This window comes from Neophocaena asiaeorientalis, unplaced genomic scaffold (genome assembly GCF_003031525.2).
Source record: "Neophocaena asiaeorientalis asiaeorientalis breed wild unplaced genomic scaffold, Neophocaena_asiaeorientalis_V1.1 scaffold409, whole genome shotgun sequence".
Classification (NCBI taxonomy): domain Eukaryota; kingdom Metazoa; phylum Chordata; class Mammalia; order Artiodactyla; family Phocoenidae; genus Neophocaena; species Neophocaena asiaeorientalis.
Window position 1 is genome coordinate 557,067 of NW_020175208.1, and position 26,704 is coordinate 583,770.

At 44.9% G+C, this 26,704-nt stretch overlaps 1 protein-coding gene across 4 annotated transcripts in view; it reads left to right on the plus strand.

The window, feature by feature from the left end:
- LARS2 (leucyl-tRNA synthetase 2, mitochondrial) overlaps nt 1–26,704 on the plus strand; it is a 272,119-nt gene that overhangs the window by 217,681 nt on the left and 27,734 nt on the right. For all 4 annotated transcript variants that reach the window (XM_024765316.1, XM_024765317.1, XM_024765314.1 and 1 more), the window contains 5 exons: nt 74–357; nt 4,115–4,213; nt 7,284–7,421; nt 22,540–22,640; nt 25,298–25,480. In XM_024765316.1, the coding sequence (XP_024621084.1) occupies nt 74–357; nt 4,115–4,213; nt 7,284–7,421; nt 22,540–22,640; nt 25,298–25,480 (805 nt within the window). The remainder of the gene's footprint in view (nt 1–73; nt 358–4,114; nt 4,214–7,283; nt 7,422–22,539; nt 22,641–25,297; nt 25,481–26,704) is intronic.

Here is a 26,704-nt window from a genome sequence, read left to right on the forward strand (position 1 = left end):
CAGGGTGGTGGCATCAGGGTGGCAGCTCATTCTTACCAAGGGAGGAACGCGATCTCTCTCCTTCCCCTCTCAGTTCACAGGTATGAACCGGCCGGATGCATTTCTAGCCCTGACTCACAAAGCCCGGAGGAAGAGAGTGGGCGGAGAGGTGACAAGTGATAAACTGAAGGACTGGCTGATCTCTCGGCAGCGGTACTGGGGCACGCCCATCCCCATGGTCCACTGCCCGGCCTGTGGTCCTGTGCCCGTGCCTCTGGAGGACTTGCCTGTGACCTTGCCCAGCATCACCTCTTTCACTGGCAAGGGAGGCTCCCCACTGGCCTCGGCTTCGGAGTGGGTGAATTGCTCCTGCCCTAGGTAAGAAACCACATTCCCCAGCTGTGACCATGTCTGGTCCCAGACTTCCACTTGGCTGGAAAGAATAACATTGGTCTTAGGTCTTTTGCTGTCTTTGAGAGAAGGGGCTGGAATCTGGGGCCCAGCCCCTGTGATGAGCACCCCGTCCTCTCTTCGGAGCCGGTAGAAGCAGCAATGTCAATTCATATCTTTCCCAGAAACAGCTGATCCAACTGATGGAAAAGCTACACATTTTCATGATAGCTTTGGAAGAGACCACTTTCCTCCATTTTATATTCCAAAGAGCTTCTCATAGATGAGAGAAAATGCCTTACCGTTTTCCCACATAGTGACTGTGATAACAGTGGGGATTTTATCACAAGTAGCAGAGTAGTAGTAGCTACGAGGACAAGTATGCTCAGGGGGTCTCATTCTTTAATATAGTGAAACATACCATATCTCATTTCTTCTCATTTTGACAGTAGGATTATGTTTTCCTGTTAATTCACTGGCATGTCTCACATGTGATTTTTATGATACCATTCCAGCTGATTAAACAAATAACAGATACCAAGCTGTAATATTTCCCTTCTTCCTTCTACGGAAAAGCCATTTTTCTCTGCCTTATAGATCATGATGGGGTTGTTTTAAAATAACGTAGTCCTCTTCTTAGCATCTCTAGGTCAGTAATTAGGTAACCATGTAGTGCAAGTGCATGGCTCAGAGTGGGGAGTCAGACAGTAATGGCTTCAAGTTCTGGCCCTGCCTCTTCCCTAGCTGTGTGGTCTTGGGAAAGTCACTTAACCTCTCTGAGCTGTGATTCCCTTATCGGGAGCTAAAATAACCCCCTTGAAGGGATTTCAGAAGATGAGAATTAATGCATGTAACACTGCAGAGTGACACCTAGCAGACACTCTGTAACTGGAAATGTTAGTGCCATCCTGCCCGGGCCTGCCAACAGTCCGCCCAGGTCCTCACCCATGCGGTTCTGAGGTTTGAGATGGGGCTTGCAGTCAGGAACATAGGAAGCTCTGGGCCATTTTAGGGTATCACCCTCTTTGTTGATAAGCAGTGACAAAGGGTTTCCCTGCTGGAGACATCAGCAGCCTTCAGCCCGCCAGTTGTGGCAGCCCAGGGCCTTGATGGTGGGGATAAGTTTTCCTACCTTGGCTGCAGATTCCTGAAGGGCAGAGCCCAGGGCTTGGGCTTGGTCACGTCTCCCTGATGACTCTAATGAGCACGCAGGGCTGAGAGCCACTGAGCCCATGTGGCCAAGCGGGACAGCATGGTGGTAAGGACCACAGGCATGAGTCCAGCAAAGGTGGATTCCTTACCCTTGAGCTCTAAGACCTTGAGCAGATTTCTTAACCTCGCGGAACTCTAGTTACTCAACTTCAAAATGGGGACATGAGTAGTGTCTACCTCATAATCCCCAGGGTTACTAGGGATTAAATGAGATAATGCCCATGAAGCATTTGGCTTAGTGTCTGCCACCCAGTGTTAGTATTATTACTATTGGAGCTAATAATGGTAATAACGTTGTTACCATCACCATCATCTGTCCATCCCACTTACCAAGTAGCCTCTTCCATGTAATCCAGCTTTTAGTGTCAGCAGGAAAACATGTTGGTTGTCTTCAAGTCCAACATAACCTTTAAAAAGAAAATCAGCATGGCAAGTTTTAGTCAGATATTAGTCCTATTATCAGTTGAATCCTGCATTTTCTTCCTAACTTGTATGGGTGCCCTAATGGTGAGGAAGAAGAAGTAACAGTTACCTTCTAATTATTTCCCAAAATAGTATGTGTTCTGGTTGATTGCCTTCCAAATAAAAAGACCTGGATTTTATTTATTTAATTTTTAAATTATGTTATTATTTTTTGCGGGCGGTGCGTTGGGTCTTTGTTGTTGCATGCGGGCTTTCTCTAGTTGCAGTGCATGGGGGCTACTCTGTGTTGTGGTGCACAGGCTTCTCATTGCGGTGGCTTCTCCTGTTGCGGAGTATGGGCTCCAGGCGTGTGGGCTTCAGTAGTTGTGGCTCACAGGCTCTAGAGCTCAGGCTCAGTAGTTGCGGCGCACGGGCTTAGTTCCTCCCCGGCATGTGGGATACTCCTGGACCAGGGCTCAAACCCATGTTCCCTGCTTTGGCAGGCAGATTCTTAAGCACTGCACCACCAGGGAAGTCCCCTGGCTTTCATTTAGAGATGCACTGTAGGAAACAGGATTAGGGTTCCCTTGGGGCTATCTCCGATAAGCTCCTACCCCAGGGACCACCTCGCTTCCCAGTGGGAGGCCCCCTGACTGAAATGAGGAGGCCCCTGGGAGCCCAGAGCCCTGCCAGATCTGGGCTCCTGTGCCCTCTGCTGAGCCACTTCTATTTAATAAGCAGAAGATGGGGAGTGGCTGTTTCCTCCAATATTATTCGGAAAGCCAGTATGAACTGCATCACAGATGCAACATATAAAGGCAACCCTTCTTTTATTTTTAAATTAAAAACAGACTCAAGCCCTTGCATGCTAAATTAGCAGAGGTTTCATCAGTTCCTCTTGGGGTTCCTCATCCCCCTCCTCAAATTCTCCAAGAACTCCCGAGGACCCATGCTGCCAAAAGGGCAGCATTTGGAGAGGTGGTTGGTCCCACTTCCATGCCTCAGAAGGGAGAGCCTGGAGTCTGAGCCCTGTTCTCCTGCTGTGGCTTCTCACGGCCACAAAGGGTCCCTGCTAATAGCTGTCGGTAGCTGGCTCACCCCATCCACTGCTGTTCCAGGCCTCTGGGGGGTCTTCAAGGAAGCCAAGCACCCTCCTTGGCCAGGCTTGGCTCAGGGTACTCTCTCTTGGCTTCCCAGAAATTGTGGCTTTTGGCTTCAGTCCCACAGGGCCATCACCCTACCAACATGTTTCAAAATTGGTTCAGCAGTTGGGTGCTTGTGGAACCTTAGTCCTCCCCAGGCATCTGCATGCCTAGGATGAGGATTGCTTTTTCTTTTCAACCCTTTACACACCAAGCATCTCACTTCATTCATTTTCTTGAACAGTGGGGCTATCTTCACCCTTCTATAAGGAAGCTTCCTTTAGGCAGTGGTGTGTTGGTAAGTGTGTACTAAATAGCTCTCTGGAGGGGAGCTTCTGATTTGTAGTGTTAGCCCATTTCTGTGGTATAGGTACTTTCACCAAGGGCTAATTTCAGACTACCAACTTGGCATCATTTGTCCCAGAGTTGGGAAGTGATCCCAACAGTTAGTCCTCACAAGCTGGTATGAGGTGGCTCCAGCATACCTCTGCCTTTGGGCTCCCAAGGTGATTTATCTTCCTAAGGTCACCTTTTGTGGATTTCTGCTCCCCTTACCCAAGAGACAGAGATAGAAAAAAACCCCAAGTTCATTTTTCAGCACAGTAGCTCACCACATTTGCTTTTCAGCTTTTCTTCATAAACTGATTTGCCTCATAAGCATCATAGAGGAGGCATTGGCTGAAGGCAGTCTTGATATGCCTAAAAGAGACAAGATTCCTGTTAGATATTCTACCATGTTAAATTCAGAGAAGTACAGAATAGGGCTTTTAATTGTTGAAGATTTAAATGTTTATTTCGTAAGTTTCTTTAAAACATCATGTACTCTGCAGTACAAAGAGAGTCCACACTGTGAATTATCTTTTCATGATGGAGCATTGTTCTTATGACATTTTAAATTCATAATGATTGTCATAGCTTTCTCAAAAGCTGGTGGAAAATGCATTAATATTTAAAAAGAAACCAATCGATGAACTTCATTTATTTCTTAGGTGCAAGGGAGCAGCCACAAGAGAGACAGATACGATGGATACCTTTGTTGATTCTGCTTGGTACTACTTCAGATATACCGACCCTCAGAATACTCAGAGGTAAAGAAAGCCCTGCTGAATTCTTGAGCATGTGTCGGTCTGGGTCTTCCAAGAAGCAAACACCAAGATGGAATTCGATGGGCAAGTGATTTATGGGGGCAAGTGCCTCTAGGGAATAAGGAGGTGAGGGGGCAAGTGATTTATGGGGGCAAGTGCCTCTAGGGAATAAGGAGGTGAGGGAGCAGGAGTTGGCAGGGCGAGCCCTTGACCGTGATGCTGGTCTGACACCTGTGAAAGGAGAGGGCGGAGGTAGGAGGATGGCGTAGGAAGAGCCTCAGACCGCAGTGCAGCTTGAGAAGGTCTCGAGCAGGCTGACGGGAAGCCTCAAGCAAAGCTTGTCCATTAGAGAGTCTCAAGTCAGGAGGAAACGCCTGCTGTGGTCCGCTCCCTATAGGAGGGCATGGATTGTGTGAACACCCAGTGGCTCCAAAGACAGAAGAGCTAGAAGCTGTTGATCAGTTGTGCTCTTTGAAACAGGCTCTTGTAGGGACTGTGTTTGATTATTAAATTAGATTCTTCACAGCCAAGTAAGTCCCAGGTACAAGAAAAATGAAAAGCAGAAAAAGGAAGGAAGTGCTAATACCCTCGTTGGCCCTGTGGTGAACTGCATTTATGCAGTTGTAAAGGTGTAATGTTACTTACTTAACTGAAAATAATGATGTAACTATTCAGGGAGGATAGGAGGGTAGGGAGTGTGAGAGAGCTGAGAAGCATGACTTCTTAGCACATACAGTCGCTAGATAATTTCCAAAATTGACAAACGAACAAAGAGCATAAACATTTTTTAATAATTGCCAGAAAAAACATCTGAAAGAATTAAAAGTGGCTAAGTGACAGGTGAGGGGTGGGAGGGAGGTTAGTGAAGGAATGGGGCTGGAGACCACTGTTTTAATTATAAACCTTTTGGTACTATTTGATTTTTTTCAGCTATGTGCATGTGCTTCTTTGACAAAAATAAATAAATAAGGGAAAGAGAGCAGTAGGTAGATAGGTAAAGAAGGAAATGAGAACAAAAGAAAACTGGTACAAAGCGCAGGAAAACCACAGACACAAGCTGGCTTCAAAGACCTTGCCAGCTTGCTCTTGTCCGTGGGAGAACAATTATACTGAAACCCCATAGTCCACGTATGAAAATGCCCCCATTTTCTTCGTTGGTTGTAAGATAATGTATTTCCAGGGAGACAGGCCCTCCTGCCTGCCCTGCAGTCCTGCGTATCTGTGATTTGAGTTGAGGCTGTGCAGAATGAGCAGGATCTGGAGTAAATAGCAGCCGACAGAGGCAAGAAAGGATACAGGGCGACTGCTGTGGCTGGGAACCACCGGGGCAGCCCCGGCTAACCCACAGAGGGGCCCCTCTTCTGGGTCTTCCTTCTAGAAGGGGCTTTTGGTGACTTCCAGTTAGGAAGAGCTGCCTTAGAATGCAAGGGAAATCAGGCTCTCCACCTCTCAGAATGCTTCAAGGGAAAACCTTCTTACAGATGAGACTTCAATTTAATGATGGGACCCTTAACTGGTGAGAGGTATGTCCCGAGACCTTCACAGCACCCAGTTTGGGAATGCCACGTATCACATCATTTCCTTTGTAAAATGCTGCTGTTTATTTCCATGCTGGCTTGCATTCTCACTAGGTGGTTTCCAGGAAAGATCATAGATCCCAGCTATAGCTACCTTCAACATCTCACTGCTCAATTTATTTCAAACTTACTTTCAGGCCGAGTACCATTCTTGACTTCCCTTGCTTTTCTGTCACCTGCATGAGCAGTTAGATTTCTCTGGGGAAGCATTTTTCACAAAGAAACATTATTTAAAATTTTATCAGAATTCTGGCATAGTAACTGGAGGAGAGAAAAACAAGCTGCCTTAAGATGCAAACACATGGTATTTGGCCAGGTCCACCTGCTGAGTGCCAGGGAAAAAAGTACCTTGAGGTGTGGGGAAGAGAATTCACATATATGTGTATACATATACACATGGAGTGTATACACACACACACAGAGTGTACACACACACACACAGAGTGTACACACACACAGAGTGTACACACACACGGAGTGTATACACACACACACACACACACACACACAGAAAATAAAGTGAGTGGCATTTCTTTTCCTCCCTAGCATCCATTAGGACTAGGGAATGATGCCTCCAGTGAGGAAGCCTTTCTTTTAGGACCTCTCTTGACTAAAAAGTATCTATTAGGTGACAGAATTAGGGTGTTCCATGTTAATTACTCCAAGTATGCTCAGTGCATTTAGGAAGCATATGCAGGCTCTTGCTGGCTATCTGCATTTTGAGGCTGCTTTAAAAATAAGATTGAATTTCTGTTTTATTTATTTATTTTTTGGTTTATAAAATGTAATTTTATGTTACTCTGCTGTTACATAGGGCATAACATTTTCACAAGGCATTTTTGGGACTACAGTCGATGATTATTAGCAACATACAATAGTGGTCCAACTCTCTAACAATCACCAGACAAACTGGACACCCTCTCACATGTGCACAAATCTGCATGGGAAAGTACTGATTTTAGACTTGTACTTGTGTACTTTATTTCCCCTTTCTAGTGTATTAAGAAATGACATGCGTGTCATTTCTTAATGCACTAGAAAGGCAAATGAATTTCTGTCTTCAAATGAACTTTTAGTGTCTGCATGAGTCTCCATTGTACATGCCATATTGCCCTCTATTGGTAAGAACTCAAAAATCTTGACTGTCTATGGTAATAAAAATTAAAATAAATCCAGATAGTCAAATATGCATTGTACAGAAATACCCTTTTTGCTGGTATGTTTTCCTTTTGTCCTCATTATATATGAAAATCACATTTGTTAAAATATGTCAATAATGGCTTCTGAAACAGTTTTTTTAAATTTCATAAATTAACACTGCTCTGACATTTCTCTCCTTTGTTATATAAGCTTCTCTCATTATATTTTAATAAGAAAATCACTGTTTTTCTCTGACATAATTTATTTCAGGGAATATGCAAATTATGATTGGTCTAATTTATGCAATTGTGACAAAGCAGGGTTTTTTTATAAATGACCATCTCTCTTCCTCCCAGCCCTTTCAGCACAGCGTTGGCAGATTACTGGATGCCTGTGGATTTGTACATTGGAGGGAAAGAACATGCTGTCATGCACTTGTTCTATGCAAGATTCTTTAGTCATTTTTGCCATGATCAAAAAATGGTCAAGCACAGGTGAGCATTTTTACTGCTTTGCAGAAGAATTCAGTTCCTTGAACAGCAACTGAAGGCAGGTGTTGGTTCTTCTGAAGCAAGGTAAATATATGTGGCAGAAGAACTCTGTTTTTCAAGCATACTTTAGAGGTCATTGTCAGCCTTAACCACTGGAAGTCCATTTATGTTGCTTAGTCAGTTCTAGGCCGTGGTGTTTGCCTGCTTGCATAGGATCTTCCCTTCAGCTTTTCTCTGTTGAACTGAGTTAAGTAGTTGAGATTTTCGCTTGTGAGGCAGAGAAGAGCGGTTCATAATGTCACACAGCTTTTTATAGTTTCTCATGTGAGGTCATGTTTATCATATGGTCCCTTGGTGTAAGCTATGTTTCCAAGCTTGACTGAATCCTGTCTCAATATGTCATTCTGATAAAATGGATTAAAAGCTAGGGATCACATTGTAAATCCATTGATAAATTCTTTTCTTGTTGGTCTATAATATATTCCCCATCATGTTCAGAAAGATGTGTGTGTGTGTGCTTTTTTCCCATGAAATGTATCATATATATGTGTATATAATATGTATTTAATGTATTATACAATTTAAAAAATAAAATTAACATCCATGCACCCCCTCCTTAGATTAGGATATAGAGTATTACAGGTCCTTAGATTACCCAGGGTGCCCTCACTAATCAGATCATCCCCCTTCCTACACCACCCACCCCTCCCCCATACAATCCCTATCCTGAATCTTGAATTATTCATTTTCTTGCTTTTCTTAAATGTATTACTTCTTTATATATATATATATTTTTTTTTAATTATTTATTTATTTATTTTTGGCTGTGTTGGGTCTTCGTTTCTGTGCGAGGGCTTTCTCTAGTTGCGGCGAGCGGGGGCCACTTTTCATCGCGGTGCGCGGGCCTCTCACTGTCGTGGCCTCTCTTGTTGCGGAGCACAGCCTCCAGACGCGCAGGCTCAGTAGTTGTGGCTCACGGGCCCAGTTGCTCCGCGGCATGTGGGATCTTCCCAGACCAGGGCTCAAACCCATGTCCCCTGCATTAGCAGGCAGATTCTCAACCACTGCGCCACCGGGGAAGTCCATACTTCTTTATATATTTTTAAGCAGTATGTGTTGTTTAGTTTTCTGTGTTTGAACTTTGTATAAGTAGAATCATATTTCATGTATTCTCTCTTGCTTCTCTTGCTCAGCATTTTTGGGGATTCATCCATGTTCCTGCATGGAGTTATGTTTCATTCGTGATTCACTGCTATCTGGTATTCCATTACATGGAATGGAATTTCTAATACAGAGCTCAGTTTATGTCTATACCACCATTAATGGTCCTTGGGCTGTTTTGTGTAATTAAGAACAAAACTGCCGTAAGCATCCCGGTACGTTTCCTGACATACGCGTGTTAGCAGTTCTCTAGGATGTGTACCTGGAGTAGGATTAGGGTAACCACATGTTCAGCTTCACTAAGAAATGCCAGACCATTTTCCAAGTTGGTTATATAAACCTATACTGGCACCAACAGAGGTGAGGGTCCTATCACTCAAGATCTTCATCATTACAACATATAGTACAGCCATCGCTGTGTATCTGCAGGGGATGGGTTCCAGGACCCACCACAGATACCAAAATCTGTAGATGCACAATTCTCATAGTAGGCCCTCCTTATCCATGGGTTCCACATCCTTGGATTCAACCAACCTTGGATCATAATCACAGAGGGCTGACTGTATTATCTAACTTAAAATTTTGTCAAACTGGTGGTTATATAATGGATCACTTTGTGAGTTAAACTTGAATTTAAAGACACTGCTTACTTAATGAAGTTTAGCATATTTTTATTATGTTTACGGACTTCTTTGTTTCCTCTTCTGTTAAATCCCTATTTGTGTCCTTTGCCCTTATTTCTTCTGGGTTGTCTTTTATCAATTGTAGGAGTTCTATACATATTCTGGATGCTAATCCTTTATCAGCTATATGTATTGCAATATTTTTTCCCAGTTTTTGGCTTGTCTTATTTTTGTGGTGTCTTTTGATGAACAGAAACTCTTTTTTTTTTCTTTAACGATTGTTGTGCTCTTTATTTTTTTTTATGTCACACATGGATTTCATATATCTTTTTATATCTTTATTGGAGTATAACTGCTTTACAATGTTGTTAGTTTCCTCTGTACAACAAAGTGAATCAGCTATATGTATACATATATCCCCCGTATGCCCTCCCTCTTGAGCCTCCCTTCCACCCTCCCTATCCTACCCCTCTAGGTCGTCACAGAGCATTGAGCTGATTTCCCTGTGCTATGCGGCAGTTTCCCACTAGCCACGCGTTTTACATTTGGTAGTGTATATATGACAGTGCTACTCTCTCACTTCATCCCAGCTCCCCCCCCCGCCCCCCACCCCGTGGTCCTCAAGTCCGTTCTCTACATCTGTGTCTTTATTCCTGCCCTGCCACTAATGATGAATAGAAACTCTTAATTTAATGTAGTACATTTTAATAATCTTTTCCTTTATGGCTATTGCTTTTAGTGTCTCAGTACCTTTAATGGAACAGTCCATCCATTTCCCCACTGATCTGCAGTGCCCTCTCCATTACAAATCCAGTTTTCATATATATGCAAGGGCCTATTTATAGGGTCTTTATTTTGTCCATTAGTCTATTTGTTTTTTGACTATAATTGGACCTTTGTTCTTCCATATAAATTTCAGATTTAGCTTGTCAAATTCCATAGAGATTATCTATTGGGAGTTCAACTGTAATTGCATTGGATCCACATACTTACTAATATCTTTTCTCACTCTTCCTACTTGCATCTCTGACTTTAACATCTGAAATCATTTCCCTTTTATCTGAAATACATACTTTCCCTTATATTGAAATATATCTCATGTTTTTTAGTGAAGGTCCATCTATTATTATTTATCTAAAAATACATTTATTTCAACCTCATTTCTTAGAGTTTGCCAGCTCAATAACACAGTTAAAACATTTTATACACGTTTTACATCTTATCTGACTTTTTCACTTGTTTTTCATCAGGACAATGATTCAGGCTCTCTTGTCTTCCATACTGCCTGGAGCATAGTTCCTGGGATTTTTTTTCAGTTTTTGCTGTGTTTTGTTTTTTTAATACAACAACCTTTAGAATATTTTTTAGTTGCAGAGAAGAAAAGGGGGGAAATATCTGGTTATCTCCTTGTCCAGATAACTTCATGTTAACAATTTAAAAATTAAGTAATGAAAAAGTAATACGTCTAAGGTTAAAATTTAAAAATTTAACAGCACAGAAAGTGAACATTGAAATCTCCCTCCCTGCATCCCACCCTACCCATCTACTCAACCTGTTAAATTTCTTTTGATTTCTTCCACAAAAATATTTTGCATATCTCCATATTTCTATTGATATACTCATTTTTAAATGTTACATATATATATATATGCCATTTACATTTTTGATATAATATATCTCAGTGGTCGTTCTACATCAGCATTTACAATTTATGCATAGTATTCTGTCATATGGATATACCATAATTTATTTAAGCAGTCACCTAATTTTCTAATTGCTATTAAAAAAAAAAAAAAGTCCAATGATGCTCTTTATCTATATGCTTAGCAGGCATTTGGGATCATATCTGTAGGTTCAAGTCCTGACACTGGAGAATGCTGGGTCAAAGAATATGTATTTTTAAATTTTTGATCCTTAAAAAATATATTACTTTTAGAACCTCTGTAATGCAGACTAAAATCCAATTTCATTAAAATGAGGTACCTTGAAAGCTCCCTCCCTTTTCACCCCATGCTCAGACCTGCTCCCTCATTCTGTGCATGCATACATGGATTAAAAGTCTACAGAAAGCTAATTTAGGATATAAATTAAATGCTTAAAATAATTTCTTCTCATTAGTCCCAGAGACCTTCATGTGCAAAAATTAACCCATCTGCATCAGAAGGACACTAAACACATGAACAGTGTTCACCTTCAGAGAAATAAGTTACAGTCACCCTTGGTATCCATAGGGGATTAGTCCCAGGACCCCCGAAGATACCAGAATCTGAGGATGCTCAAATCCTTCATACCAAACGGTGTAGTACTTGCATATAACTTACACTCATTCTCCTGAATGTTTTAAGTCATTTCTAGATAACTTATAATACCTAATACAGTGTAAATGCTATGTAAATAGTTGCCTGGGTGCACCAAATTCAAGTTTTGCTTTTGGGAACTTTCTGGAATTTTTCTTTTTTTTGAATATTTTTGATCTACGGTTTGTTGAATCCACGAGTGTGGAACCCACAGATAAAGAGGGCTGACTGTCGTTAAAATGTTTGTAACTTGGATTATAGAATTTACCATTCTGCCTTGCATTTTCTCTACGGAAACTTCATTACCTCACTAGATAAAGATTACCCTGGAGGATGGAAACTGTGTTCTGTTACTATCACAGTCTCATGGACATTATATATTCTCAGTGAATATTTGTTTAAATAAGTTGAGGTTAACCCCTTGATATAAACAGATAAAAGTTTATGTTGTTCAAAGGAAATGTTCTTCTTGGGATAAGGAGAGTTGGATAGAGAGAGGTTTAGTTCAAAGGCCAAATACAACATGAGAAATATTTCCTTCTCATGTAGGTCTAGAAACAAAGACCATAAATGGCTTCTGGCTCCTTAACAGTAGGGCACATTTCTCAGCTTTGGAACAATTATTTGTAAAAGTAATGAATGAGTAAATAAATTATTCAAAGGCTCACTAATTTAAGGTGTAGGACAGGCCCTGGCTACTTTTCTGACTTCTTTACAGTGTTTTAAAACAATAGTCAAGGAGGAAAAATGTTTGTAGCATTCCGACATAATTTAAAATACAGTTTTGGATGTGACTTGTTTCTGTTCAGATAAATTTCTAATTTGCAAAGCCTCAAGGGACACCTGGTATGTGCCTTACCATCAACTTTAAGCGACAGCTGTATGGTATAAATGGAAATATACCTAGGCAATATATTTTTTTAATTCTTCACAAGATGGTATGTTCTATTCCATGCCCTCCCACCCCCCAAAAAGAGGGAGATTTATTTTAAGTACTTAGAAGGCTGACTTTTTTGAGGAAGGTGCAGAAAGTCATCTTATTTCTGTTTCTCAGCACAGTTGTCAGAATTACTCCTGTTACATTACATCAGGGCAACAGTAGCCTCTGAAAACTATTTCTGAGTGTTACCTGTTTATCAGAGGTGTTTTGGTAAACCACTTGGCCTCAGATGAAATGAAAATCATCTACTTTCTGTGATGAGTAATTCAGAACTCTTTGATTAAACATGTTTTAAAGCCTCCAAACAATTTTATCAAGCTGACCTAAGAGGAAATTTTGAAACCTGTCAACCTTATGTGTGTATTTCTCTCTGTTTATTAGCTATTTTTCCTAAAATGTGTATAAATTGGAATTTCATGTCCATTTCTGTATTCTTTTTTTTTTTTTTTTTTTTTTTCCAGTACGCGGGCCTCTCACGGTTGTGGCCTCTCCCGTTGCGGAGCACAAGCTCCGGACGCGCAGGCTCAGCGGCCATGGCCCACTGGCCCAGCCGCTCTGTGGCATGTGGGATCTTCCCAGACCGGGGCACGAACCCGTGTCCCCTGCATCGGCAGGCAGACTCTCAACCACTGTGCCACCTGGGAAGCCCCATTTCTGTATTCTTTTTGATTAGCGTTGTCATTTCAGAAGGGATTTGAGATTACAGCTGTTCCACTTTTGTTTTCATTTCTTTTTTTTTTTTTTTTTTTTTTTTTTTAAAAAAAAATATTTTTTTGCGATACGCAGGCTTCTCACTGCTGTGGCCTCTCTCGTTGCGGAGCACAGGCTCCAGATGCACAGGCTCAGCGGCCATGGCTCACAGGCCCAGCCGCTCCGCAGCATGTGGGATCCTCCCGGACCGGGGCATGAACCCGCGTCCCCTGCATTGGCAGGCAGACCCTCAACCACTGTGCCAACAGGGAAGCCCTTGTTTTCATTTCTCAGCCACGTGGCCACTGTCTCAGATAGTAGCTCTGGACTGGGAGTCCAAAAAAACCTCTGTCCCATGATCACATGGGCCTGTAATTAGTGGTGTGGACAAGAGACCTAACCCCTTTGGTTCTCAGTGGCCTCATAGGTTAGGGATTCAGTCACCTCTGAGCCCTCTTTTCACTCTATGATTCTGGTTAAATGTCTTCAAATATCAATATAAAAGTAAAGGTTTATGTAGATTTAATAATCTTCCTAGTTCCCAAAAGAGCCCTGGCCCTTTCTTTCATCACTGATACATTTAGGTCTGCAGTTTGAACTTTCAGAAGGTCTCTTTATACCCTTTATAAGAAACTGGCCTCTGGGTTGGGTATGCCATCACATGGGACAGCAAGTGCGTTTATTTTGTGTCTGAAACACCAGGTTGATGATTAAGCTGGAATTGATGTCAACAGGAAATTTGCAAAAGGAGAAATACAAGTGACCAATAAACATACTATAAAATGTTTCTCTCTCTAGCAGCAAAAGGAATACAAAATAAACAGTAGTGAGGCACTGTTTTCCGTATAGCATCCCAATGAGAACAGCTCTCTCATATACTGCAAGGCAATTGCGAACAGGCTTCATGAAAAGCATTTTGGCAGTATATAGTGCGAGCTTTAAAAATAGTCACACTTTTGGACACTATTTGCACTTCTAGAAATCTATCCTAAAGAAATAATCAGAAATGCAAACTTATACAGCAAAGTGTTCCTGTAAGTATTACTTCAAGTAGCTAAATACCCTGAACCTAACTGCCCCAAAATGCTGAGAAAGGGCAAAGTATACCCCATCTTAGGGAGGATTCTTGTACAAAGAATGTTGAATAACATGGAGAAATACATCTTAGTAAGGAGAAGTGAAAAAAGCAAGACAGAAAATTGTAGATAGTTTGATTATCTCTGTCTTTATTTGTACACACATACCAATACACATACACAAAGCAAGAGAAAAGGCTAGAAAAAATGTCAGCATGCTAACGCTATTTTTCTCTGGATGATGAGCTTATTGATGATTTTATTATTTTTTAATGGATTTTTTTCCAGATGTTATACAATGATTACATAACTTTATAACAGAAAATAAAGCAAAGTCGTTTACAGTTTATATTCTGAAGCAGGGAAGTGCACTGGGCCTGCCAGTGTGAGTATGAGGTTGACACCAGCCTTGGCTGCTGTCACCAGGATGCTGGAAGGCACAGAGGGGTACGCTCGGTGGGGGGTACGTGTCTCTGCTCATCTCCACTGAACTGGGGTCAAGAAGCCTTTTCTCCCCCTTTGTGAGAGACAGCTGTAACACGGAATCTTGTCAGTTTTTGTTCTTGCTCTTTCATACAACTCAGACACTAAATTCCCTGGATCGACTTTCTCCCTGCGGTTCGCAAACAACAAAGCGGGGGGGTGGGGGGGGGGTGTCGGAAGCTGCTGCTCCCGTGCTAACAGCCACCTGCTGACCATTGAGAGCTCAGCAGGCCCCCATCCATGGTCCGGGGAACTTTTTCTGATCACACCAGAAATGGAGCTATTGGGAAAAGGCAAAGGAAGAGAAGAAAAGCCTTACTTGAGTCTCGCTGTAATGCTAAGGCTTCCTTCCATGCCCCTGGCTAGCTGCTAGGAAATGGAAACTGTGATATTTTAAGATGAGCCATGTCTTGATACTTAGAAACGAGCTAATTATGTGAACATGATGGTCCTAGACTCAGGGCAGGGATGAAGAGCAAGGTGAACTTAGTCTGAAAAATCCCAGTTAGAAACTATTTTCAGAGATCCATGGCTTTCTGTTTTCTTCTTTTCAGATCTATAGTAGCCGCCTGACCAGGCAAGAGAGTGGGTAGCAGGCTCTCCAGGTCTTCTTAAGTAGGGAAATGTCATCTGCAGTGACTAGTTAGGACTCTGATGGATCCTGAGATTCTTTTAGCCCATCTTGGTTAATGCATTCCTTTATGCAGTGAGTTTTACAAGGGTGCTTAAAATAGCCTATGTTCTGAAATTCCTTGTTAATCCTAAGAATTAGTGACCTTCCTCCCACCCTCCCTTCCTCACACCCACCCTCCCTTCCTTCCTTCTTTCCTTCCTTGAACAAAGGTGCCTTTCAATGACCAGCAGGTATTCATTGTAATTTCTGAATTAGTGCAGTCCAAACTATCAAGGAAACTGAAGATTCCATCCCTTTTCATCATTCTGATTGCATATAGCTGTGCTGTGGTACAAAAAAAGGTAATCCATCTCTAGGGGTGGTATTGAAGGAGTGAGAAGAAAGCTGGCTCAGCAAAGAGCACAAATTTGTATTCATGCAAATGAAACCATCTAGGCCTTCCTCAAGGCAGATGCCCTGCAGAACGGCTCTACCTTTAATGGCTTCAGAGTCAGAAGGGGTTTGTTGGTGGTTTACAGTTGCAGACTTTTCACTTTCTTTTTCTTGTTTTTAATTTAATTTATTTTAAAAATCACAGAAGTCATGAATATGCATGTACCCTTAGCTTAAAACTTCCCAATTTTGCTGTTCAGGGAGACGCTGCTTTGGGAAAGATCCCCAGTGTTCTCCTTACTTGCTGCCAGTAATGATAAATCCTTCCTTCTCTTGAAAAATAACTAGCTAACTAGCTAAATAAATAAGTAAATAAATATCATAGAAGGACAAATGCATGTTTAAAAAAATTCAAACAAGATGAAAGTGCATTAATACTGTCTACCCTCCTGTTCCCCGGTTTGTGTATTTGTTGTCCAGTTTTCCCTTCAGAGGGAAGCTTGGAGGAGGGCTGTTGAGAAAGGCCCAGGAGCTAGAGTGGGTGGGAGCAGTGACCAGGGAGATGGTGGGCGGGTCCCTGGGACATAGCTTGGCTGGACAGGTGTCCCCGGGCTCCTTCAGAGGGGTCTGGGACCCAGGTACATGGCCTGGTCATGTTGGTCCCTTGCGGGCACCAGCAGCATGACCCACCCAAAGTGGAGGAGGGTGCCACCTACAAGAGAAAGTGCCGTTTGCACTCCTGACCTTGCTGGAAACGCCTCCTTTTACCTTCAAATGGAGGAAAGTAGAAGCTTGGGTGCCCAGGCGTGGCCATCATCTTAACCCAGTGGAGAAGTTGTTCCCAGACTTTAGAAACATTCACTCTTCACTTTCTTATAAAGCTCCCTGCTATACACAGTCATTATGATGCGTGAATAACTTGTTTGCTTATACAAGTTTGTTCCCAGGTACCATTTGTTGAATGAATGAGTGAACAAATGGAAAATACATTAGTTACATTGTTATGAATCTGAGTAATGAACCTGGCAATGTGGTGTCATCTCTGCTCCAGCAGGACTAGGCTCCAAGTCTAGCAGGGCCCTTGATGTCCCCTTGTCCCCCATTCCCATGTACTGTGCTTCTCTATATCACACTTCATGCCTCCTCCTTGTGGTGGTGGCGATTTATGAGTATGTCTTGGGCCGCCCATTTTACTGTAAGCTCTTTGATTAATTTCAGAGGGCTGTGTACCCAGTTGTCGCTCAAATACAAATGTGACTCCTCTTTCTGGGCTAAACTACACCTGAGGATGGATGGAATAAGAACCAGCTTCTCAGAGCCCTTTGGCCCTGGAAGAGTGGAGGGAGAATCACTGGGGGGTGAGCAGGATTCCAGGACCTGGGAAGCACCCCTCCCCACTGTGGAATTTCTCTCTCTATCTCACTCTCATTCCCTGCTGATCTTCCCAAGGGCTTGAAATAGAAAGAGTTTGAAATCTTTGAGTGTGCCTCTTGTCTGCAAAAAGGTTCTGGCCCCACCTGGAAGCCATAGCGTCGAGTGCTCACTCTTCCTCCCCTTTCTTCCTTCATCTCTTGTCCCCTCCACATTGTCCCCCCCTCTGCTGCTGGCAAGTTTATTTATTCATTCATTTCAAACCAGTTTCATTAATTGAGCATCTACTATGAACTGGGTGCGGGAAGGGGTCTTCACGGCTCCTCCTCTTCCTCCTCCTCCCTCTCAGGAGGAAGACAGGCAGCAATGCAACTCACCTGAATACACAGTGACATGTAGTATCTGCCCAATGCCGTCACAGGCACAACACTGGACACACCGAGGAAAGAGCAACTAATTCTGACCAGGAGGGCCTGAGATGCCTTCACAGTGGAGGTGGCATTTGAGTCAAGCCTGGAAGGGGGAGTAGAGTTTTGACAAATGGGCAGTTTTGATAGCACTTCAGGGAACAGTGTGTGAGTGAGGACATGGAAACGCGTATGGGCAACATGTAGAAAGAGCAAAGGAAGCGAAAAGGAAGGGATAGAAGTCCGATGGCCAAGCCGGCAGTTTGGACTTGATGTGGCAGGAGTTGATCTTCAGATCTGACTGGACTCTGTTCCTCCCCAGCTCTGAGAGTGGTCAGGCATTGGTTTGGTTCAGTGATAGCAGACAGGCTGGCTCCCTGAGGGCAGTAATTGATTTGCCCACCATGACATCCCTAATGCCTGGCTCAGTGATGGAATCATAGTCAGCACTCAATAAATACCTGCCGAATAAATAAATGATAGATTTCACGGGGTAACTCTGCTTTCTGAGGACGTGATACCAAGAATTCTGAGCCTCGACGTGAGTCCACCAGGAAGTGCTGCCATGGATCAGTGATGGGGCGGGAGGGGCACTGGGGCAGTCTTGCCATCCCTGCACTAGATGACACTTCCAGCCAGCCCTGCAGTGCTTCAGCCCTGGAAGAAGAAGGTAGCCCAGATGAGCCTCAGCTATCAAGTTGTGTTGTTGCTAACTTTTGGAAATTAAGATTTATTCGTTTAACTGGCAGGCCTTGTTGTGGGTGTGCTGCTGTTTGAGAAGGGTACGCCTGCCATTCTGGAGAAGGCCTCCAGTGTGGACGCTCCCCTGAGATCCCTCATTCTGAAAGGCTTAGAAGTGGTTTTGAAACAGGCAGAACTGATCTATGGTGTTAGCAGCCAGGCTGGTGGTGCCCATGGTGGGGAGATGTTGCCTAGAAGTGGGAGGAGGGGGCCTTCAGAAAGTAGGTCACATTCTGATCTTTGACCTGGGTACTGGTTACACAGGTGTGTTTATGTTGTGAAAATTCCTCAAGTTTTACCCGTAGGAATTATATGCTTTTCAGTATGTGTGCTTTACCTCATTTAAAAGTTTACTTTTAAAAAAGAGAGAGTTGTGGGCTTCCCTGGTGGCGCAGTGGTTGAGAGTCCGCCTGCCGATGCAGGGGACCACGGGTTCGTGCCCCGGTCCGGGAAGATCCCACATGCTGCAGAGCAGCTGGGCCCGTGAGCCATGGCTGTTGAGCCTGTGTGTCCAGAGCCTGTGCTCCGCAACGGGAAAGGTCGCAACAGTGAGAGGCCCACATACCGCAAAGAAAAACAAAAACAAAAACAAAAAAACAAAAGAAGAGAGAGTTGTAAAAGATGAGGTCTGAGGAGTGCAGCCTTAGGCGGAAAGGCTGGAGTTAGGGTCGATTCCAGCAGGTTGCAATTCTGTCCATTCCCAGAAGGGGGCAGCATTGTGCCACTTGATAACCTGCAAGACTGGAGAACAAGCTCCTTGTTTCTGACCCCGCCCCTTCTGGAGGCTTAATGCTACTGATTTTGATCATCCTACTGGTCTTTTATCTTTGGGATCCAGATTATTTCCTCCCTCCTAACATCCCAAAGACATCTTTTTTCTTTCTCTTGCGAGTGACCAAAGCCATGTACTCAAAGTGAGAAAAGAGGAAAAACCTCAAAAACTGGTACAGGGGACACTAGAGCCTAAGACAGTAACAGCAAATTCATCCTCCTGCCACTGAGCACAGTAGGGACAAGGTTGCAGTCTGTCTCTTTTGTGTTAGGCAGCAGCATGTAAAATTATTTGAGGAAGATTCTTGAAAGATAAGCTAGTGCTCAAAAACGTCATCCTGGGCGTGTGAGAAATCAGTCCCGTCGAGCCACTGATGGCCACTGCGGGTTGGGGAGGCATCCCTTCTGTGTCGAACACTTGTGCAGTTTGCTTTGTAATCAGTCTCTTCATCTGCCCAATGAAACGTAGCCATACAATTTTCTCCTTCTGTTTTAAAACTGTGTTGTATTGTTTCTGTAATGAGGTTAAAATCCAGGTGCCACCTCAGACTGGATAGAAGGCAAAGATGGCTTCAGGAGCTGGCAGCCCCAAACATCCCGTGTCTTCCTCCTCCCATCCCGCCATCTGTCTGTTCATTCGCATTTGTTCATCCATCCATCCATGTTTTGAACATGTTTAAAGAGCATGTTGTCTGTTGAGTACAGTGCTAAGCGCTGGGGATAGAGGGAAGGACAAGAGAATGCTCCTTGCCACGGTGGGGGTAGGGCGGGGGGCGGACGGGTATTTATGTTGTAATCACAGGGCAACCTGGTTATGCTCTTCCCGGCAGGGTGTGCTGGACGTGGCAGGGCACAAAGGAGGGTTCGGAGCTGCGTGAAGGGGACTGTGTGCAGGGTACAGGGACAGCCACCGGAGAAGGGGATGCCTGAGCTCAGTGGTAAAGGTTGGGTCCAGGTTTCCCCAGGAACCCAGGCTGAGGTGGGCATTCCTGCTGAATCCTAGGAAGCATGGCACATTCTGGGAATGGTCAAGTGTCCTTGTGACCTCTGTGAGGAGCAGGGGCATTTAGATGTGAGAGGAGAGGCCAGGAAGGTAGATGGGGCTGATGGTAAAGAGAACTGCATGCTTGGTCTGTGGGTACAATTCCCTGAGCTTCCTGAGGAAAATGCAGATCTGGGTCCTCGGGCATCAAAACCCCAGCCTACCCTGGATACGGCTCATGTGGCCCGAGGACACAAGGTTCCCGTGGAGTCTATGCCAGTGTTCCTGAGAAACAGGGACCCCAGATACCATTGCTCCCCCTTCAAGGTGCTTCTGTATTAAAATGCATCATGAGATCCAAGTGCATTGTATTTTAAAATCATTTTTCATATCTTTGCATCACTCACATTTTCTGGGAATCTTGCTGGGATGTGGCACAAAAGGATGTCATTCTGCCAATGGTGACATTGCTGGTGGAATTTCTTGGAGGTGGAAGGAAGGCAGTTTTATGACTCAAAAGAGCTTATTATTAAGATAGATCTTAGAGCCGGAACAATGGGGTGACTATTTTTATGCGTATGCGCATGTGAAATTTCTTCCAAATTAACACAGTACCATGCTGGATGGGCCCTGTGACACTGAATAATTTGAGGCTTCAAAAATACGTGTTACATTTCCATTTGATGTCAAATATATGGGTCTTTTCCATGTTGGAAAATACCCCCCACACACACACATACCACCAAACTCACACATGCACACATGCATACATACCCACGCTCATAACAAGATTTTAAAATACGAAGGGCAGGAGTCCTTTTTTTCTAGCTGACCTTCATCTTTTTCCCAGTAAGCCTCTTTGTTCCCCTCTGTCCCTCTGAATCCACTAGAAAGTTTCCTTTAAACTGCCTCTGTCCACACAGCTGCTGTGACAGGGGCTGCACAGTGTACAAATCAGAGGCCTGTCCAGAGGCCTTACCCTGTGTCAGGGTTCGTCTACGTGAGCCTCGAGTGTGAAATAAGATCCTGTTAAATTAGCAAAGACAGCGCCCTCTACCTCCATCACTAGAGCTGGGTTTGTGGTCGGCTTGGCCTCTTTGAGGTTATTGGGTTTTTGAGCCTCTAAATAAAAGCCATTCCGTGTAAGTGAGCTTGAAGCACCCGAGGGTTTGTACATCGATAGGCTCGTCATGCTGGGGGTGATATTGGTGGAAAACATCAATCTGTCCCCTCATTCAGACGTTCCTACCTTCTGCTTTGTAAGAGTGAAATACGGCACATGCTCTCAGCAGAGGTTTCCACAAATACTTTGAGTTTGGGATAGCTCTTGCTCACATGCTTCAAAACTGAGTAACAATTTCAAATCTGAGACAAAGTAATTTCAGTAGGAGGGTCAACCCCTTCTTGTCCTCTTAAGAGAAAACATCTATAGTTCACTATTCAGCCAGTAAGGGTGTGACTAAAACAGGTTTTTTTTGTTTTGTTTTGTTTTGCGGTATGCGGGCCTCTCACTGCTGTGGCCCCTCCCATTGTGGAGCACAGGCTCAGCGGCCATGGCTCACGGGCCCAGCTGCTCCTTGGCATGTGGGATCTTCCCAGACCGGGGCACGAACCCGTGTCCCCTGCGTCGGCAGGCAGACTCTCAACCACTGCGCCACCAGGGAAGCCCTAAAACAGCTTTTTAAAAAAATAGGCACTATAAATAAATTGTAAGCCACCCATATGTAAAATGCTCAATAGATGTTTAAAAATGAAATAGATCTGGGGAATTCCGTGGCCGTCCACTGGTTAGGTCTCTGTGCTTTCACTGCTGGGGCCCCGGGTTCAATTCCTGGTTGCGGAAATAAGATCCTGAAAGCCTCTTGGAGCAGCCAAAAAAAAAAGGAAATAGATCTGTATGGACTGATAGTAACTGCCTCATCAGAGGGGAATAGGCCTGGGAAGGCGGGGGCAGGGGTGTTTGAATTCGAAGAGAAAGGGCATATTCATATATAATTTGTATGATTTTAAAAAGAATGTAAGCAGGCACTGTATAAAAGTTAAGGAAAGAGTAATCTTAACGAGCAAAACCCCAACCTGTCTACATCCTCCTGAGCCCTTCATTACTCCAGGCTCAGCGTAACTGACATTTGTACAGACCTTTAAAATTTACAAGTATCTTCGTGCAGTCATTTCATTTAGTTCTCCCAACAGCCCTTTGAGGCAGGTTTTTTAAATCCCCGTTTTACAGAGGAGCAGACTGATGCTCAGAGTAAGTGACTTGTCTGGGCTCATAAAAGTCTTTGAGAAGCAGAACAGAGATTCAGATCCAGGCCTTCCAGATGTGAGGCCTGATGTTCTTTCCACTTTGCCACATTGGAAAGTAGTTAACTTCTTCTGATTTGACTTAATTTCCTTATCACTTATTTGTAAGGAGCCATTTGTTCAAGTTGGATTTACAAGTGGCATTGGTCAGCCAGTTTTCATGCAGGGCAGTTATGTCTGCTCATCAGCTGGTAAGGTTTGTACTGCTGTTTTCTGAATGCTTTGAATCCCTGCCCCACCAGTTTTCTTTTTTTGTTATCTGTCCTCAGAGAGCCTTTTCATAAACTGCTGGCCCAAGGCCTTGTCAAGGGGCAGACGTTCCGCCTACCATCTGGACAGTATCTACAGCGAGAAGAAGTCGATCTCACAGGTAAGAATGGCCCATCTAGTCCCATCCAGGTGCTCACAGAAAACCAAGCTGGCGAATGCTGCCAGGCCCTGGCTGGGCAGGAATCCAGGCGAGTGACCCTTTAGCCTCATGGTCTCAAAGCCTCAGCTGGCTCTGGGCTGGCGCCCTCTGAGGCTGAGGCTGGCTCCCCTCAGCCCCATCCCATCCAGCTCAAGTGTCAGTTCAGTTTCCGGAAGTGTTTTCTTTTGTATATAACATGGAGTCAACTCTGGCATCACCTCCTGTCCTAGCCTGTGTTTGACAGCCCATCTCAGGGACAGAGCCCCCAGACCCAAGAGACATTCTTGTAAGACTGGGGCATTCTCAGCACATCTCCCCACGTGGTCTAGAGGGGCATTTCAGAACGTCAGGGGCCACCAGTCTACTTGGGCCCCCTGGTGGAATTCCTCTCCCTGACCCCCTGGACTTCCCCTTCTCCCAGCTTTCCCGAGCCTTTTCCTACCACCCTGTGTTTTCACTCATCCTCAAAGATCTCTAGGTGGCATGATGAGGGTGTATCACGTGCACTCAGCATACAAATAAATGACGTGTCAGAAAATTGGGAGGTGGCTGTGAGAAACTCTGGCAGTTAAATTTAGAATAACTCATGCTTAATGGATGAAATTAGGTAAACCCAACAACCCCTTAAAAGGTAGTCAGGTTCCCAAGCCAAACACTAGAGAGAAGGTTTAGGTGGAAGCAGGCAATGGGATTACCTAGTTAAAGCAGTAATTCCTCAGGGTTTGGAAGGGTCACCATGGTCCTTGGGAGAAAAAGAAGCTGGAGAAGCAGAAATTGGCAGTGTTTCTCCAACACTTGCCAGAGGGAAAGGAGCTAAATCCAGGGGACACATAACTTTTAGCTGTTGGTGAAGGGCTCTCTGTGTCATGGGCAGGGCTGCTAAGTATGACTGGACAGTCTGTGCAGCGTACAAAGGCAACCGCCTGAGGGGAGAGCAGGGCCCGAGATCCAGCCACTCACCCACCTATGCACCTCAGGGCCACATCTGCCAAGAGAGGGCACCTTTTTCTAACTTCTCAACTTCTCTGCCCAGAAAGATGCCTTTTTCCTAATTTTCACAACAGTGTTATAAAGGCTTGCTGCAGCCTGGACGGGGGTGTGGGGTAGAGGGGGCAGTGGTTCCCTGATCCTCACCACAGCTTGGATAAAACATCTTCCAGGACTTCAGTCTCCCTTTGCTCTGATGTCACGGGGTCAAGCATTGTTGTGAACATCTTTTTCCTTCCCACGCAGACTTGCCCCCAGGGGGAGAATATGGACGTGGATCAGCAAGGGCAGGCATCTGTCTACTTAGTGGGTGTGCCTCTCATGATATATGGAGTTGGCTTGTAGGTATATACACTGGTCCCTTGGGGAGTGAGTTAGGTTGCTGTTAGAGGGAGTATTTAGCTGGAAGGAACAGAAATCCACGCAAAGGCAGGTTTCGCACAGGGATGTAGGGACATCGCCCAAACCCAGCTGCAGGAAGTACAACATGTAGGAAGCCGCCAGGCCACTCCTCTGTCCTCTTTCTTGAGCCTCCAGTTCCTCTCCCTGCCCCTCTCTGTTCTTCTGCCATGTTCTCCTTCCTCCCCCAGGCTTGGATTCTGCTCTCCCTAATTTCAGTTTCCAGAGTGACCTTTGGTAGCCGCAGAGCCACGTCTTGGCCCAGCTCCTTAGGACCTTCTGTTTCCAGTGCCCAACAGCATTGAGACAGAGTTTCTGTCTCTTAGTTCCAATTCCCGAGAAGGAAGCTTAGCCTTCTCAGATGTCCTTCCTGGTCCCAGCCACTGGAGCTTGGCAGCAAGGTCACCTCCTCCAAACATGGCCATGGAAGGCCTCCTCCATCAGCACCGTCTGGACCGATGGTGTGTGGGTGGAAAGGAGACAAAGAACAATGGGACACCGCGTTTACTGTGAGCCCAGCAAGCTAACTGCACGCATGGGCCTCGATGCTGCGAGATCATGTTCTGGTGACTTCAACACGGACGGGGGACCTAGCCCCCAGGTGAAGTGACCTCTCAGGTGCTTTGCTGCTCGGAGACCCTGACTGGTCATCTGCCCGTTTCCAAAGGAGACCCTGAATCCATAAAGAGAAGAGCAATATGCGAGTCTTCCTTATCCTTTTTCACTTTCCTTTTTGCATATAAGTGATTTACTTTTTTAAAAAAAGGGAAATTGGGCTTCCCTGGTGGCGCAGTGGTTGAGGGCCCCCCTGCCGATGCGGGGGACGTGGGTTCGTGCCCTGGTCTGGGAGGATCCCATGTGCCGTGGAGCGGCTGGGCCCGTGAGCCATGGCCACTGAGCCTGTGCGTCCGGAGCCTGTGCTCCGCAACGGGAGAGGCCACAACAGTGAGAGGCCCGCGTACCGCAAAAAAAAAAAAAAAAGGGAACTTACTTTGTGTTGTTTTGTGATTGAGAAAAAGGAAGGTTTGTTATGGGAGGTGGGCCTACTCATTTGAAAACAAAAACATTTTTATGACGTCTAGAGGGAGAGGACAAGTCATGTTAAATGAATTAGTGGAATTCTTTAAATTAACACTTGTAATTGCTCACCTAGTATTTTCTTATTGAATATACTGTCACAGAACCAATTCGGCGTCACACATCCCCTACCGATGCAATTTTCTGGTGTCTAGGTTCTGTTCCTGTTCATGCAAACACGAGGGAGAAGTTAGAGGTGACTTGGGAGAAGATGAGCAAATCCAAGCACAATGGCGTGGACCCTGAGGCCGTTGTGGAGCAGTACGGCATTGACACCATCCGGCTCTACATCCTTTTCGCCGCCCCTCCTGAGAAGGATATCTTGTGGGATGTAAAAAGTAAGTCACCTTCCTCTTCCCAGCCTGCCTCCTCTGTGATCCGCCTCGGTGCCAAAGGAATTCAAGGAAGGAAATGTCTTTGCTGAGTCAATAGTAGGGTTCTAGGAATCAGCTCTGTGAGGCAAGTAGCAGTTTGCCCAACATCCTGTGCCATTCCTAGGCCAGTTTTCTCAGATGTAATGAAATGAGCGTCCAACCTTTGGGGGAGCTCGCTGTGACTGCAGACTCCCAGTCCTCACCACAGCCCTGCTGACCCAGCCCCCAGGCCAGGGCCCCGGAGCCTGCCTTCAGTGAGTCTGTGGCGTTCTCATGCAGGTTCTACGAGGATCCCACTTTGAAAACGTTTCCTTGAGCCAGACTGGCGTTTGTGGTACTCCTGGGCCCACTGTGGTCCACAGAGGCCGGTCCCCTTTTGGTCTAACCTGAAAGGTTTTTTCTAGAATGGTGTCATTGCCTGTCACCAGTCCAGAAAACCCCGCATGGGGCCTGGTCCTGATGTTACCTGTGACCTCTTCAGTCACCCACAGTAGCCTTCAGAGGCCCCCGCAGGGGAGATTCGTCCCTCCAAAGTTGTTTAGACCTAAAATGGTGTGAGGTAGAATAATCTCAGGTATCTGGATATCCTAGAATAAGCTGTCCAACAGTAATCAGTAATTCAGTTTTCCTTCATGTGGTCTTATCCAAGTGTTATGGGGAAAAGAAATCAGATGCCTGGAATCACCGTTCAGTTCACACACCATTTCTAGTGAGAAGTGTGGTCTGGAGCAGTGGTCACAGATGCCAGTCCTGGAACTAGAATCCCTGGGGACACTCAGGCCCAGGTTCTGGCTCCCCAGCCCTCCCTGTGAGACCAGCTCCAGGAATCTGTCTCTAACAAGCCTTCCAGAAGATCCTGCTGTGCATCCAGGCTCGAGAATGTCTAGTCCAGTGGCTAAAGTGTAAAAGACCTGAACTGGCCCTAATTTGGTTAGCCGTGTGACCCAGGGCCACCAGGTGAAGCTGTTCAACTTCTCCAGATCAGATGAACGGCTGATTTGATGAACACATCTGAAATATGTGATACACACGGATCTGGCGAGGACAGGGGTTGTGTTAAAACACCTCAGGCTGTGCAGCACTGCAGCTCAGAGTGCGGTCTGTGGACCACTGCCGCCTCTGCATGTTACCTGTCCACGTGAGATGGGGCACCTGCACCAGTGTAAGTCAACCCTGTCTCCAAGCACA